We start from the raw sequence: 14,188 nt of genomic DNA on the forward strand, positions 1-14,188 counted from the left end.
AACTTATAGTCAGTATTCCAAGGTATGCTTGGCATTTCTCGCACTCATTAAATCTGGTTAAACGTAAAGCCTTGGGCAAACTAGGAAACATTGTTTCGGAAACATTGTTTCCCGCCAATGTTTCTCAATGTTTCCCAGGGTGGGCAAACACTGGGAAACATCAGTGAGAAACAAAAAATATATATACAGCGCTCAGAGGAAATCAGTCCTATGAAGCAATTATTTTTTTAAAACCAAAACTAATTTGCATTACCAACATCCCATAAACAGTTTCTTGCTTCGTACAAACTTATCAGTTTCTCTGTTTCAGTATCTTTCCACACTCGTTCGCTTTTACCCCTTTTATTATTGCTTTGTTCGTCTACAACAACTGCTATTGTGCTTTCAGGCATTTTTTGTTTTGTTTCACTTGTTTGTTATGCGCAAAGAGTAAATATATATCTACTCTTTGTTATGCGCATGCTCTAATTGGTAAAAAGTGCGGAAACATATATATATGGGCAAAAATGGAAACAATGTTTCCGCAACCAAAATCACACTTGGGAAACATATAATGTTTCTGAATTTGATGGGAAACATTTTTGCTTCCTCGGAAGCAAATTTTGCTTCCGCAACAATGTTTCCCAGGGTGGGCAAACAGGGAAACTTATGAGGAAACATTGCGAAACATAAATGTTTCCGCAACAATGTTTCCTAGTTTGCCCAGGGCTTAAGGATGTGAAAAAATAACAACAGCCCTGAGTGCGGGCTAGATTGTATTGTGAACGCTCTTTTGCCCACCTTAAAACCCGCAGGAGATCTGGGCCTAACATAATAGGAGGCCGGTGGATAAGTCAAAATTAAATAACACTCTTACATCTCTCTTGAATGAATCAACTTGAATATTATGCACTGAATATGTAGTTGCAAACAGTATCTTTGTATTAAGGTAAAAAAAATAGTTCGGTTTTTGAATAAGACGATAGACTTGCTTTCTATTTTGAACTTAACCACCGTTTAAGCTAAAAACGGGCTTGATACAACAGGGCCCCAGGCCTCCACTGCTGCCAAGCTCAGCTTGTGATGTAAGCCATCCCATGCATAGTCAGTCTGAATGCAATTTCAAGCTTTCGGAGCACGGCTGATAGACACAGTTGAATGATTTCATGAATTAATTTTAGGCCATGATCGACGCTTCGCAAAAACACAAGAATAACGTGGAAAAACTTGAAAGAACGCTAAATATCATGAAAGAAAACAAACATGATTTATCGGCCGAAGAGAAACGTTCAATGTCTGTTAATCAAGAGTTCATGCAGTTCATTGAGAAATGGAGGAATTCGCGCGGAGAAAGTATTGATTATGAAATGGTAAGAGAGTCTGGCTAGACGGGAGCGAGTGACCCATCCAATATACCAATTATGGATATAGCAACAGATTTTCATTATTTTAATGTTTGTTAATGTTTGTTCCGTTATCCTTCTTTTTTTCCCGCCCTCAGCAAAACCTTATCCTTGAATCTACTAATATGGTCGTGTATTCCCCCCTTCGATATTTCAGCTGCACTCCGCTGGGATGACAACTAATCTTCCTGTCCATCACACTGATGAACGAGACATTTTGCAAATGATCAAGAACATGGAACATCTTTTACATTCAATCCCGAAACCCACTGTAGTAACAGTCGCAAGGTGGGTTCGATACATACATGAATGCCTTTATTGGCGGAAATCTATAACTTCCGATTGTAAACCTCTAGGTATATATATGGCCATTGATCGCCCGGCTTATATAGTGACGATGGAGTAAAAATACTGTATAATCATTTGCATAACAGTACGTGATCACCTGCGCGCAGTTATGTAACTGGACTATTGTGTTTATCTCGTGTAGGTCTTCCGATGATGACTACACCCCTCCGAGCTCTGTGGATTTCATTCAAACCTGGCTGATCAAGTGTCTTGAGAATTGCTTCGGAGAGAGTATCGAGTTCTTTTACGAATACAGAGATGAGTAATCCACTATCCAGGTTGGTGAAATGTACTCAAAAAGCAGCTGGACTCCATGCATATGTATTGTATGAATAAGGAAGGAAACGACTGGCTTAATATCTCTCTGTTTTCAGGTGCGGCGCCCAGTGGGAACACTTTATATATATAGAATCAAGATGAAAACAATTTCTCTCCTAGCAACGCTTATCTGGAACAGGTCAATATAATATACCCACCCGTTATCCAACTGAACTTCTAGCCATTATGTAATTCATCATTTATGGTTATTCATTTCCTTAATTGAGAATTTGTCGTTTTCAAAGAAAGTAAACATTAACATATTAGCATAGAGATACTAAACCATCAGGCTGGCTATACGAAGTGGCTCCTATTGCCATGAAATTTAGTGTGTTGTGCCTTACAGACACGTTACTCTGAACCCTCATGATGACTCCTTATCTGATCAGTTATATTGCTCACTTGTAAACAGACTTTTATGGTAATAATTTATGTCAACATCGTCGATTCCTGCATATCACGCGGGAGTTTACTTCACAGTTTCACGTCTCTGCATGATGTTATTCATCTTTCATAATCAAGCACTCGAGAAACGGAACTAAAATATTGTGTTCTGTGAAACTTGGCTTTGTTGTTACGTTCGTTTTATTTCTCCCACACTTAATCATTGTTACACACGCGTTTATTATGGTACACACACGTTTATTATGGTACACACACTATTATTGTTTCACTTAAACCATATGATCGTTGATTGATTGATGTCAATGTAAGAGGATGGTGACTTCTGTCAGTTTGACCTACTTCAAAATGTGGAATCTGGTGATGAAACTGTTTTCTGAAAGGTATGTTATAATACGAAATACTAGGCTAGAAAAATGCCGATGTATTTTATATAAATCACTTCAAATCCTCTGTCAAATCTACCTAAATGATTGGCGTTGTTAGGAAAAAGACAAAAAGTTATGTAAAAGTCGAATATTATCAAAATACAACCAAGATTTTGGTGAAGAATATTAACTTTTTCTTATGTTATAAAGGTCACAAATTGTACTAACAATTACACAGTAACTTAGTTAAAGTAACCGTGAAATTTTGTAAATATCAACTATCAAACTGTTCAAAAAATGTTTTGAACGCATTAGATTTCAACGCATGTTACTGAGTAAGGTATTTAATCTCACGTTTGTCTGGTAATTTTTTAGAATAACATGCATTGAAATCGGTTTGATTCGAATTTAGAAATGCATTTTTGACATCGCCTGACAAAAAGCACCTTTGTGTGCTAACAGTTGGAGAGAGGTGTCACTCTCTGTTTAAATTACGATCATTGCTTTTCAACAATGCTGTTGTTAATGTCACCGCAAACCGAGTGTGATGAATAATTGATAAAAAAATATCCAAATTGAGATGGCATATTGGCTTATGTGGGCACAAAAAATTCACAGATAATATCGCATGCTTCCAGAGTAAAACTGTCCTTTTACCGGTTCAAATATGGAATCTTTATCGCCGTATGATATGTCTCATGGAAACGGGGCGGGCTCAGCGCGTTTTACTCCGCATTGATGCCTGTAATTGCTGAAACGGCCATCTACAAACACATATAATTGTACGTTTGAAACAAAAACAAAATAATATATGTACATCTTAAATAATATGCTCGCTAAAATTCGTCTGTTGAATTTGGTAACTGTCCAGCATTTGTTTTACACGCCTTTCTAGACGTTTTTCAATGCCTTCGCTTGTTGCAAAATTGCCAGATTTCGGTTTCGCCTCGTTTCGACTAACCGGGAAAACGTAATGTGTGGACACTCTTTGTTCTTCGTAGAGATATGACGGTGAATCGACTAAGAGAATCGATTGCTTTGCTCACAGAAAAGTCTGATGGCATTGTGCACTCGTTCAAGCGAAGACTATCGTCCGCAAAAAGCGACGAGGATGAAAAATGGGATCTTGGTCACTTTGAAAAGCTGATAAATCTAGAGGCGTCTGTCAGCGAGGCTCGGTCGTGTAGGTAGGTACATAATATATTCCGGTTTTTAGATCTTTTTGACTCTTGAATATTATAATAGTTTTCTTTGTTCTTAAATTCTGTTTACATATTCTCCTGATGACCTTCGATGTAATGCAACGGACATTTCGGTGATAATGACAATTTAGGTATTTTAGCTAACAGGGATTACACGGGGACTTAATACGTGGGTATTCCAAGGCAATTAACAGTTCCCAGCTTGGCTCAATAGACAACATTCGTGGCAAAGCCTAGCCGACGTCCTTAAACCTGTTCTGACCGTCAATATATCTACGTATGGCTATTCTAGTTTGTGAAACATAATGTAAAAAGCATCTGGATTGCTTGAAACGATCTTGTGAGACTGTGCGGTCATGCTCTGTCCTTGAGGAACATTTTTTCTGACAATCTAACTCTGAAGTTGTTATTACATGTTTATCAGCTTATAAGACGCGCAGGGCTCTAAAATTGAAAATTCTATGTGTTACATGTGAATTTCCAGTCGTACATGCGTTCGTGAATTGAAACTTTGGAGGGAGTATAGCCGTGAAGTCTACTGCGGTAGGCTCTTGTGTTTGTGGGAAATATAGAGACGAGAGAGTAGAGTTCATTCGGTTGTTCCAAGCTGAATACACCGCTTGTTATATGGGACTGTGGTAAACCGCAATTATCTCAGTGGATTAATGTTTATTAGTTTCGTAATCTCGTACCGTATGTTAGTAGAGCGGGCAAATAGATTCAGTCTTTTAGTATATTTGTTCAAAATGCAACGAGTGTTTATCAGTTTCATTTTGGATCGTGGAGGAATCTACTAGAGCCGATTTGATTGATCGAGGGTGCATTGATATAGCAGCTATTAGGAAATGCATGGCAATTTAGTTTCCTGTTTTGTAGATTTATAGGAAACGTCTAGTATAATTCTAACAAAGGTTGCGTCTATGATAACAATCTACCATGTAAACAGATATAGCATAAGGTTGCTGTTTAGTTCCAGCAAAATAATTACAAATTCCTGAATAAATTTGAACTCAGTTTGATGTCTGTGGATAGTATTTGGAACGGAAATGCTCTCGAAGCAGCATTCGTAGTAACTATTGTCATCGATACTAAAAAATAAACCATAAAATGTTATTACATCATAAAAATTAATATTGGGCACGGATTTAGAAGAAGAGGTAAAGAAGAGCCGGTTTAAAGAGTTTCTCACCCCCCTCACTAAACTTCCGGAGAACCCACCCTGTTCTTAACTAAGGCTCGGTCACCCAGTTGAAAGTATTTTGTAAACATGGCTGAATTAACATTCGACAGTTCTTGTGGTCTAATACAGTCCGATGAGGCATTAAAAGAAAGGTAATCCTTTTAAATTCATAAATTCTAAAGCATCCGAAATCTCCGATGTCGAGTCTAAAGTGTTAAACATTTGTATTCAGTATTTAATTGATTTCCTATTGTCACCCACCATTGATTCTGTTCTATTTTTAAGAGATTGAGAAATCTCGAACCTGCCACGTTTGATACTATTTATGCGAAAGATCGAGTTGATTCTCGACCAGCTTAATCTTGTGTTAATCCTGTTAAAGTGATAATTATCGTCATAATGTTATGGCTCATTTTGTATGGGCATAATGTACATGACTTTACATACAGCACATGACTTATTGTATTCCGTAATCGTAAGATTACACTACAGTTGTATTAGAATTTATTAATAATACAACACATGAATACGAAATGAAAATATTTCATATCACAGCAGTTTCGATAGTGAAAATGACAAGTGTATAGGTGTATTTCTTTTGAGATTTATCAGTTATCCCTGTTTACATTCCCTATTGAAGTTTGAGACTAGTGTTTCCCTTTTTGCTTCCACGAGGGATGTTTGTCACAAAAAGATCTCTGATCAACTTTTATAGCTGATGATATTCTTATCTGTTATGTTGCACCCTAATTAACCGTCCGCAGTTAGATCTGTTTGTTGTATGAGATGCAAATGAGTTGTATTATATTCTAGGTTTTCACTATTGCTATTAGAGCCAGCAGAAATATACTTTGAAGATTTTAGTGTATTTTATTACCCTGTTGGCACAACAGAAGATGAAGCAGTTAAAAGGTATCCAAGTATAAATGAAATGAAACTTAGAGCAACATTAAATACAATACATGTATATTCTTAAAAGTTATTTAATTTAACTTGCATTTGCATTATTCATAGAAAACAAAGAGGTCGTTTAAAACTCTGTTCTCATTCGGTCCTCTTTGACCCCCTGGATACAGCCTACCCCATTTTAAAGGTTGGTTACATTTCCACTTGACTTCCAAAACTCATTCTAAAAAAACAAAGAGCTTATTCAAAACATTTAGACAACTAGATTTAACACTTGTTTGTATAATTGTAGTTCCCTTTTAAAGATATAAAGTCCATGAAACCTTGGACAGGACCACTTCTGTCCAGGTAATAAAATACTTCTGTTTCTTCTAGTATTGAGCACCGTTTGTAAACACTTCAGAGTTTATCATAGTCTTTATTCCTTGTACAATATTTCTCAATTATTAGAATTGACTCAAAAGGAAATGTTCTTTCTGTTGAAACAAGTTTGGTTGTAAAGATGAAAGAGGGCAACACCATTGCACCATATGTATTTATCCGAGTATGTATTTGCAACCAGGCGCAACATCAAGAACTGTTATTGACGTCATCCTTGCCTGTAACTCCAAATATATCATAATAGTCAAGCGGTATTATGTTGTTTTGTAAACATTTTACATTATATCTTTTAGGAAAAGACTCAACAATATTTATTTTCTTTTAACTTCATTCCACTAAGCAGCATCATTAATCAGTTACAGCAGGTCTGTACTTTTTTGCTGTTAATCGTTAAAAGAAGGTTCCAGTTGTGAAAATCTCTGAATATGTAAAATAAAGTCTCGTTTTATTTTTATTAACGCAGTTACTCAGGGCTGCTTCATTGCCGTTCTCAGAACACTCAACAATGGTATGTCTTAGTGAATGTTAAAAGTACAGTTTGAGTGTTTTTGATGGGTGTTATCCTACTGTGACAGTGTTGAACCAATGTTAAGATGTTTCTGTGTTTTTTATCAGATTGAGACCATTGTAAAGTCAAGACAGTCAAAAATAAGCTTCAATACGAGTTGGTATGTTTGCAAAATATTGTCTGAATAATGCCTTGCAAAGGTCTTAACACGAGAAAACACGTTCATCCTGGAGAATGCTCAGATCAAGCCATCTTTGTCTTATCGCTTAATTTTAGGCTGGAGGATTTGTTTGAGAAGATTGTTTTGGAAACAACGGCCGAGCGAATCACGCCACTCGTCGTTAACCCAGGACGAATATTATTAACCTCCGCGAGAATATATTTTCAACCATTTAACAATGTTGAACCGGTAAAAACATATCGTTTTAAGTACAATTAGTTCCTTTATGTTATGAATACATCTTTCTTATTCTTCTTTTCCAACTCTCTACAGTTTCCAGTGATGAAATGCAAACTGTGTTCAGTAAGAAGAGTCGTAAAAAGAAGATATCTTTTAAGACATGTTGTAAGTTTACCAAGATTGGCAAGAAACTGTTGTAAAAGTGCTAGGCCCAGGACAAATCTTGAGCAACTCATAAAAGCGTTTTAATTTAAACTCAATGCTTTTTCAGGGCGTGGAGATATTTTCAGAAGATCAAGCACATATGCTTCTGGTATTTCCGTCACAAAAGGACCGAGACAAATTTTACGATTTAGTTCTGCAACAACCAGGTACAATAAAACACGCTATTTCCTTTCCGGTAAATCAGTTTAACACACATCTAGACAACGATCTTTCTTTGAACTCATCTGCGATTCTTTTCAGCTTTGGAACTTCAAGACACGGGTCAGGAAAACATGACACTAAAATGGCAGAACGGTGTTATTTCAAACTTCGATTATCTCATGTATTTAAACAGGTATCAACATACATTTGTGATACGACTAATTACTCATGTTACATTAAATGAAAATGTTCAAAAGTCAATGTCAAATTATCTTAACTTAAGTTTCACAATTTTTCTACAGCCTAGCGGATCGTAGCTTCAACGATCTAACCCAGTACCCAGTCTTCCCCTGGGTTATTGCGGATTACAAAAGTAAAGATTTAGGTAAGATGCACCTATGTGGACATATTTTAGATATTGTTGCGAGGCTAGCCACGATATTTGGATCCTTACAATTTTTTTCGGTTTTAGATCTGAACAACCCGAAAACGTTCCGTGATTTCACAAAGCCAATCGGTGCTCTGAACGAAACTCGTTTAAAACAATTGAAGGTAGAAAAAACGTAAAAAGACGCAGATTTCTGAATTTGAAAAGTTTTTCATACCAAGTTGTGTTTGTTTCAGGACCGCTGCAAAGATATGGCTGAGCCAAAGTTCCTCTATGGGAGTCATTATTCAACACCTGGATATGTGCTTTATTACTTAGCACGTGTTGGTAAGTGAGTCGTGAGTGGACAGACAATCAAACAGAACATTCCACTTGTCTTCTGACGAAAAACCCCGCTATTTCATAGTTGATATTCATTATATCCGTCATGTAAAAAAAAAAGAAACCAAAAGTTTCAACTTTCTCTTTTCATAGCTCCTGAATATCTTCTTTGTCTACAAGGGGGAAAATTTGATCAGCCTGATCGACTGTTCAACAGGTGAGTTTCATGAGAAGATTCCATTCAATTAGATTTACAAAACACCTGTTAGAATATCTCCACAACAATGCTATATGTGGAACGCCTTTCTAGCTGATAAGAAATCATGTTTTTCCTCATGTTTTAATCAAGAAGGTTCAACACACTTCGTAATACTTTCTTTTGTCAAAAGTACTCGCTACTCAGCCCTAATAATGAAACACTTCAGACATGTTTATCTTTTCATTTTTTCACGTATAGTGTTGGTGCAACGTGGAAGAATGTTCTTGCTGGTCATGCTGATGTTAAAGAGGTTTGTAATTGTTATTAATTCCATACAGTATGCGGTATTTAAGTAGAGATTACGGCAAATATTGATCAGTTGCAGCTATGAAAGTTAAACGATCGTAATTACTCTATTTTCATTTTTCGTGTTTGAGGACAACTTATCCTTGTTTGTTCATCCAGTTAATTCCTGAGTTCTATCAATCGTCTGGCGAGTTTTTGGTCAACAGACTAAATCTTCCTCTTGGAGTAAAACAAGATAAAACGCAAGTTCATGACGTAGAACTTCCCGCTTGGGCTAGTGGTAGGTCGCTATATATGTATCTGGAGTGAGAACTAAAAACTGAAGATGGTAGGAATCTCGTCCATCGATCCTGCGTGCAATCACGAAATGGAACATGTTCTCACTCCAGGTGTATATAGAGTTCATACGAAGACTGTACCTCGTATAAAACTGAACTGTGATCTGGTGTGACACATTAGCCTTTGGTATACTTATGCATTCAATGTTATTTTAAGGTCCAAAAGATTTCATCAGGAAATGCCGTGAAGCACTCGAGTGTCCTTATGTATCCGACAACATTCATGACTGGATCGACTTGATATTTGGGTACAAGCAACAGGGCGAGGAAGCATGGAAGGCTAATAACGGTAAGTGGAAACATCAGTTGTCTTGCGAGGAAACCTCACCATTGCCACCGAAATTTTGGCTTATTTTATCGGAGTTTTTTTTTTCATTTAGTGTTTTATTACCTTACATACGAAGGCGCGGTTGATTTAGACAGGTACACTATTCATAATATAAAACTTTCTAAAGTTATTTGTCGTCTAATACAAGTCTTCTAATAAAATGCTTATCAATTGTAATTTGCAGTAAGTAGTGTAGTAAATATTCATGTTTTATATTCCTAGTATAACAGATCCGAACGAAAGAGCGTCGCTTGAATCCCAAATTCTCGAATTTGGTCAAACTCCAAAACAACTCTTCACCAGCCCCCATCCGAGACGAAGTGTGAGTTATTTCATAAATCGTTTCAGTGATCGTCTTTTCTTAAATATATGTTGGTCCGAATGAGAGCTCCACTCCGGGGTGATTGTTCTCGACATACGAGCATCTCTCATCAAAACATTGTATGTTTTTCAGGGTGCTAGGATTTCAACGTCAGTACAAACCTATCGATCAAATGGCAGTTCAGTAGTTTGGACATGCGAAAGTTCGAACCCTTTTTAATGGAAGATGTGGATCAGGAAGGTGCGACTAATATTACTAGAGAATGTTTTAACTTCTGCTATGATTCTATCATTTGTCATCCACAAAGATTTCACAAGCGTCTACCTTTGGGACTTTATTTCCCCGCATCTCAATATTTGCTTCATCATTTCAGTCACTGTCACGGACACAAATGTCAGCTTGGATGAACAGCCCGGGTCGCCTCACTGGAGCATGTTTGAGAAACTGCAAAACGACTCAAGTCATCGCTTGCATAAAGAGTAAGCTTGACAAGAAAGATTTTTTAATCGTTTTTGACGTAAAAGCGTACACTTTAAAAATAAAATGATTGCTCAAGATATTCAGGATTGAAATGAAATTTTAAACCACGTTGAACTTAACATATTTACTTTTCAAACGGGAATCTATTTTATCTTCTTTTTTTAATCGCTTCGTTGAAATCTTTAAAACACAAACTATAAACTACTTGTTTTAAAAATACAACTTACGTCTCCTTTCGCAGCTAAAGTATGTTTAATAATGTTGTTTACTATTTAATAGCAACTGTGTAATCTAAATTTAGAAATTCTAACGCTCGTATGGAAATGAAATTAAATAATTTTGTCCTGAGCCGGCACAAAAGGTTGGTTTAAATGATTTTTAAAATCACTAAAATATATCGGTAATCATTGTACTTGTAAACGCTACACAGTAAAACTGGATTAACTTCAAAAGCCGTAAAAAAACCTTAATTTTTTATCTTGAAGGCAGAATATTTCCCTCGTGAAAGTATACTGACCATTCCTGATATTTTTTTAGTTGTGTGACTTCGGTCCGTCTGTCACTTGATGGAAAAAGCGTTTTTTCTGTTTCCCAAGGTAAACAAGAAAATTATACACCAGCTTTTGATCTTTCTCGTGGCTGGAGCCCTGACAATTTGCGAGACTCGTACAACACAATATACGTCGGTTTACCCACACCAATTCTGTTAACCGAAATTGCATGATTCATTGATGTGTCTTCAATTTCAGATACCCAATTAAAAATGTTCAGCCTAAACGACAAGCAACAAGTACGAAGTATCAACCTTTCCTCTATGGTATGTGTGCATGCTGTCTTGATCAACTAGTTTATTATCCATGTACCATATTCTCATTTCCTATGGCCCTTAGAATAGTGTAGTCACGCATATAGTGTCACCAACTACACTCGGTTAACCACTCGATAGTCTTTCAAATTTCAATTGTTGTATGTATTTTCTCTTGGCAGGCTTTATCGTCCTGTGCTATTATGCCTGACTCAAAGACGATTGTTGTTGGATCATGGGACAACAATATGTAAGAAGATAAGATTGAAAACACTCATATTCATTGTGTACTTGTAATTCTTATGTTTATTCAACGGAAATATTGTAGTTCACCCGCAGGATATGACCACCCTGTCGCCACCAGTTAATATTGTATATTCTGTTCTTTCATTTTCAGCTATATTTATTCCGTTGAATATGGTAGAGTGACGGACACAGTTCGTGGCCACGACGATGCAAGTACGTTTAACCCCCCCCCCAGAATAGTGTTTTAACGGGAGGTTAGGAAACATTTTCAGGGGGGGTCATTTCGGAATAAAGAATAAACAACTAGCGCCTAAAGGTAGAAACTTCCTCTAAAACGTAGCTGGTGTATAATAATGGTATCCCCTGGATAATAATAGTATCCCCTCGTATCCTTAGATAACTCAGCTACCCCCTCTTATCCAACTAATGTCTCCCTCCACAGTTTCATGTTTATGTTGGAACGATGGTATACTGGTCACCGCTTCATGGGACTCCACTGTTAAGGTAGCTCTATTACCTCTAAAGAATAAAAACAGTACGGTGATTATTCTTTGTCGGGAGTGTTTTTAATTTGTATGTCTCTTATCATAGGTGTGGAAATTTGTGCCAGAATGTGGAGGGAAAAAGGCATCTTCGCCTGAACTTTTAGTACGTTTCTTTCCTTTCTAACACTTCCTAAAGAATGCACTTGATCAGAGTGGAACTAGCTTCGGTACATGAGTCGCCTTTCCCAATGTTGTCCTTATGTATTTTTTGTTTTTCTTTTGGAATTTTAGACAGAACTTGATCACGATACTGAGGTAAGTGTTGCACTCATTTCACACTCTTCTTTAGTATTTCAACTCTTTAAAACTTTCCCCAAATTTTTTCTAAGAAAATCCTTTTTGTCTCAGGTCAACTCTGTAGATCTTCATCCAACGAATACGCTGGTGGTTACCGGGACAACCGATGGTAAACACTCTCGAATTTGTCCCTCGGAAGAATTTCAGGGAAAGGCCGTAATAATATATTTAATTTTTTTATTGTGTCGTTTAGGCCACGTATTGCTGTGGAACATTGATAAACGTATCATCATTAATGAACACGAAGTTCACGGAAGTACAGTCCATACGGTGGCTTTTAGTCCTGGTAAGCTTCGTTTATTTCGCATGTTTTAGATTTCGCATGTTTTAGATAATCTCAAAGCTTATTCGGAGTTGTTTATAATTATGTTGTTTTTTATAATTATTCACAGATGGTCAGCGGATATTGTCTTGCGGCGCAGACCAATGCATCCGCGTCCTTGACGTGCAGACTGGAACCGAGTTATATTTGAAAGATCTTGATGACGAAATAAGGTATGACGTGGAATGTTTGACTCGTCGTAATGCCTCGGTGCGTCTTGTCCCGCAGAGTAGATAAATGCAGAGATTTACTTCGAACTTAGTCCTGCCATTTGATTCAGATGCGCGGTCTGGGATGGTCAACTTGTCATGGCAGGGGGAAGCTCTGGTCAGTTGCACATCTGGAATTTGTTAAACGACCAGGAAGTGCAGAGAGTTGAAGGACATCAAGGTTAGCTTGCAACGCTGTTACTCGCCTACCTCCGTTTTCTGAATTCATTGTCATCATTCAATAGTATTTTAAGTTCCATTTCAAACGACGCATAACTTTTTAAATTTTAGGTCCCATTCGTTGCGTGGATGTCTCGCGGGACGGGCTGACTGTCGCGACCGGAGGGGAAGATAATCAGGTTATATTGTGGAAGATAGCTGTTTGAATATTAGATCAGTCGTTGGACAGAGCAATCACAAGCAAGGGCGTCTCGCGTGGAGAGCGTCTCTTCTGTGAACTCTGAAATAACCAATATATTCGAGCCATTACCTCCTTAAGATCAACCGTATATATCTAGATTAGAGAATGTTTTCCGCGGAAATCTAAACAAACATTCGTTTGTCTAAAAACGCCTAACAAAAGGGGAGATCAAGTCACTGAAAATTTGGGAAAAAACACAGGCTGAATGAGAAAGCGTTATAACACACAACGAAGAAGATATTGGCTTCTTACACCGCTTGTAAATAGCAATGGTACTTCCTCATTGAACGGTCTAGCACAATTTGTCTATGAGACAAATACGTAGGATTGACGTAGGGACTTTGTAAACAAGTTGTGGCAAGCTTGTCATTCTGTCAACAAGGTTGATATCGTCACAACCATAGAAACATTAGACAGCATAAGTCGGCCTTTTTTCGTGTGTGTGATAGTTGAGATATACAAACGACGGTGGTATTTTTCACTACGGGTATCACTGGGAAAAATTAAATTTTATAGAGAAATATTTCACATGACAAATATGTAGTGAAAATATAGAGATATTGTAAACTGTATTGCCTGTTGTACGAAGTCCGTTTAGCTTCAACGTTGCAAGTGAAAAGGAGATGATGGTGAGTTTCACTTGAACTTGCTGCTCTGAGCCTAACCATCATATGAACCAATCTTGCTTCGTACACCAGCTATATAGATGCACAAATTATTTACATTTAAAATTAACATGAATATTAATGATATTAAATTTGTATATAGGTGACGCATATATTTATTTATTTACAATAAATTTTTATTCCTGGGTTGAGCGTGATGGTAAAAAGTAAAGTGACCGTGACGTCATTAAAATAGACTTTTTGTTGTATTACTTGTAAATTGATTTTAAGCACG

General features: G+C 37.0%; 1 protein-coding gene across 1 annotated transcript; it reads left to right on the forward strand.

Moving 5' to 3' along the window:
* The first annotated feature begins 1,166 nt into the window (after positions 1-1,166).
* LOC114542618 (protein FAN-like) lies at positions 1,167-14,085 on the forward strand. Its single transcript, XM_028562129.1, has 41 exons — positions 1,167-1,349; positions 1,540-1,670; positions 1,873-2,008; positions 2,105-2,833; positions 3,820-4,005; positions 6,014-6,112; positions 6,215-6,293; positions 6,399-6,454; positions 6,557-6,650; positions 6,781-6,852; positions 6,951-6,995; positions 7,103-7,155; positions 7,272-7,404; positions 7,489-7,560; positions 7,667-7,766; positions 7,861-7,954; positions 8,064-8,146; positions 8,234-8,313; positions 8,386-8,476; positions 8,624-8,687; positions 8,928-8,979; positions 9,135-9,255; positions 9,471-9,602; positions 9,694-9,736; positions 9,864-9,963; positions 10,096-10,112; positions 10,148-10,203; positions 10,337-10,442; positions 10,745-10,804; positions 10,981-11,039; positions 11,193-11,260; positions 11,431-11,498; positions 11,646-11,707; positions 11,937-11,998; positions 12,086-12,142; positions 12,271-12,294; positions 12,388-12,445; positions 12,530-12,622; positions 12,729-12,831; positions 12,939-13,048; positions 13,159-14,085. The coding sequence occupies exons 4-41, from the start codon at positions 2,766-2,768 to the stop codon at positions 13,251-13,253; spliced, it is 3,015 nt and encodes a 1,004-aa protein (XP_028417930.1). The 5' UTR covers positions 1,167-1,349; positions 1,540-1,670; positions 1,873-2,008; positions 2,105-2,765; the 3' UTR covers positions 13,254-14,085.
* The last annotated feature ends 103 nt before the right edge of the window (positions 14,086-14,188 follow it).

This window comes from Dendronephthya gigantea, unplaced genomic scaffold, assembly GCF_004324835.1.
Source record: "Dendronephthya gigantea isolate DGI-Jeju-01 unplaced genomic scaffold, DenGig_1.0 000370F, whole genome shotgun sequence".
Classification (NCBI taxonomy): Eukaryota; Metazoa; Cnidaria; class Anthozoa; order Malacalcyonacea; family Nephtheidae; genus Dendronephthya; species Dendronephthya gigantea.

Bases quoted from the DNA above. Each gene is read 5' to 3' on its own strand.
- LOC114542618 (XM_028562129.1), top strand. From the start codon at position 2,766: ATGGTGACTTCTGTCAGTTTGACCTACTTCAAAATGTGGAATCTGGTG. The intron at 4,006-6,013 runs GTAGGTACATAA...ATTATATTCTAG, and splicing joins AGCGAGGCTCGGTCGTGTAG to GTTTTCACTATTGCTATTAG. The intron at 7,767-7,860 runs GTACAATAAAAC...GATTCTTTTCAG, and splicing joins TTTAGTTCTGCAACAACCAG to CTTTGGAACTTCAAGACACG.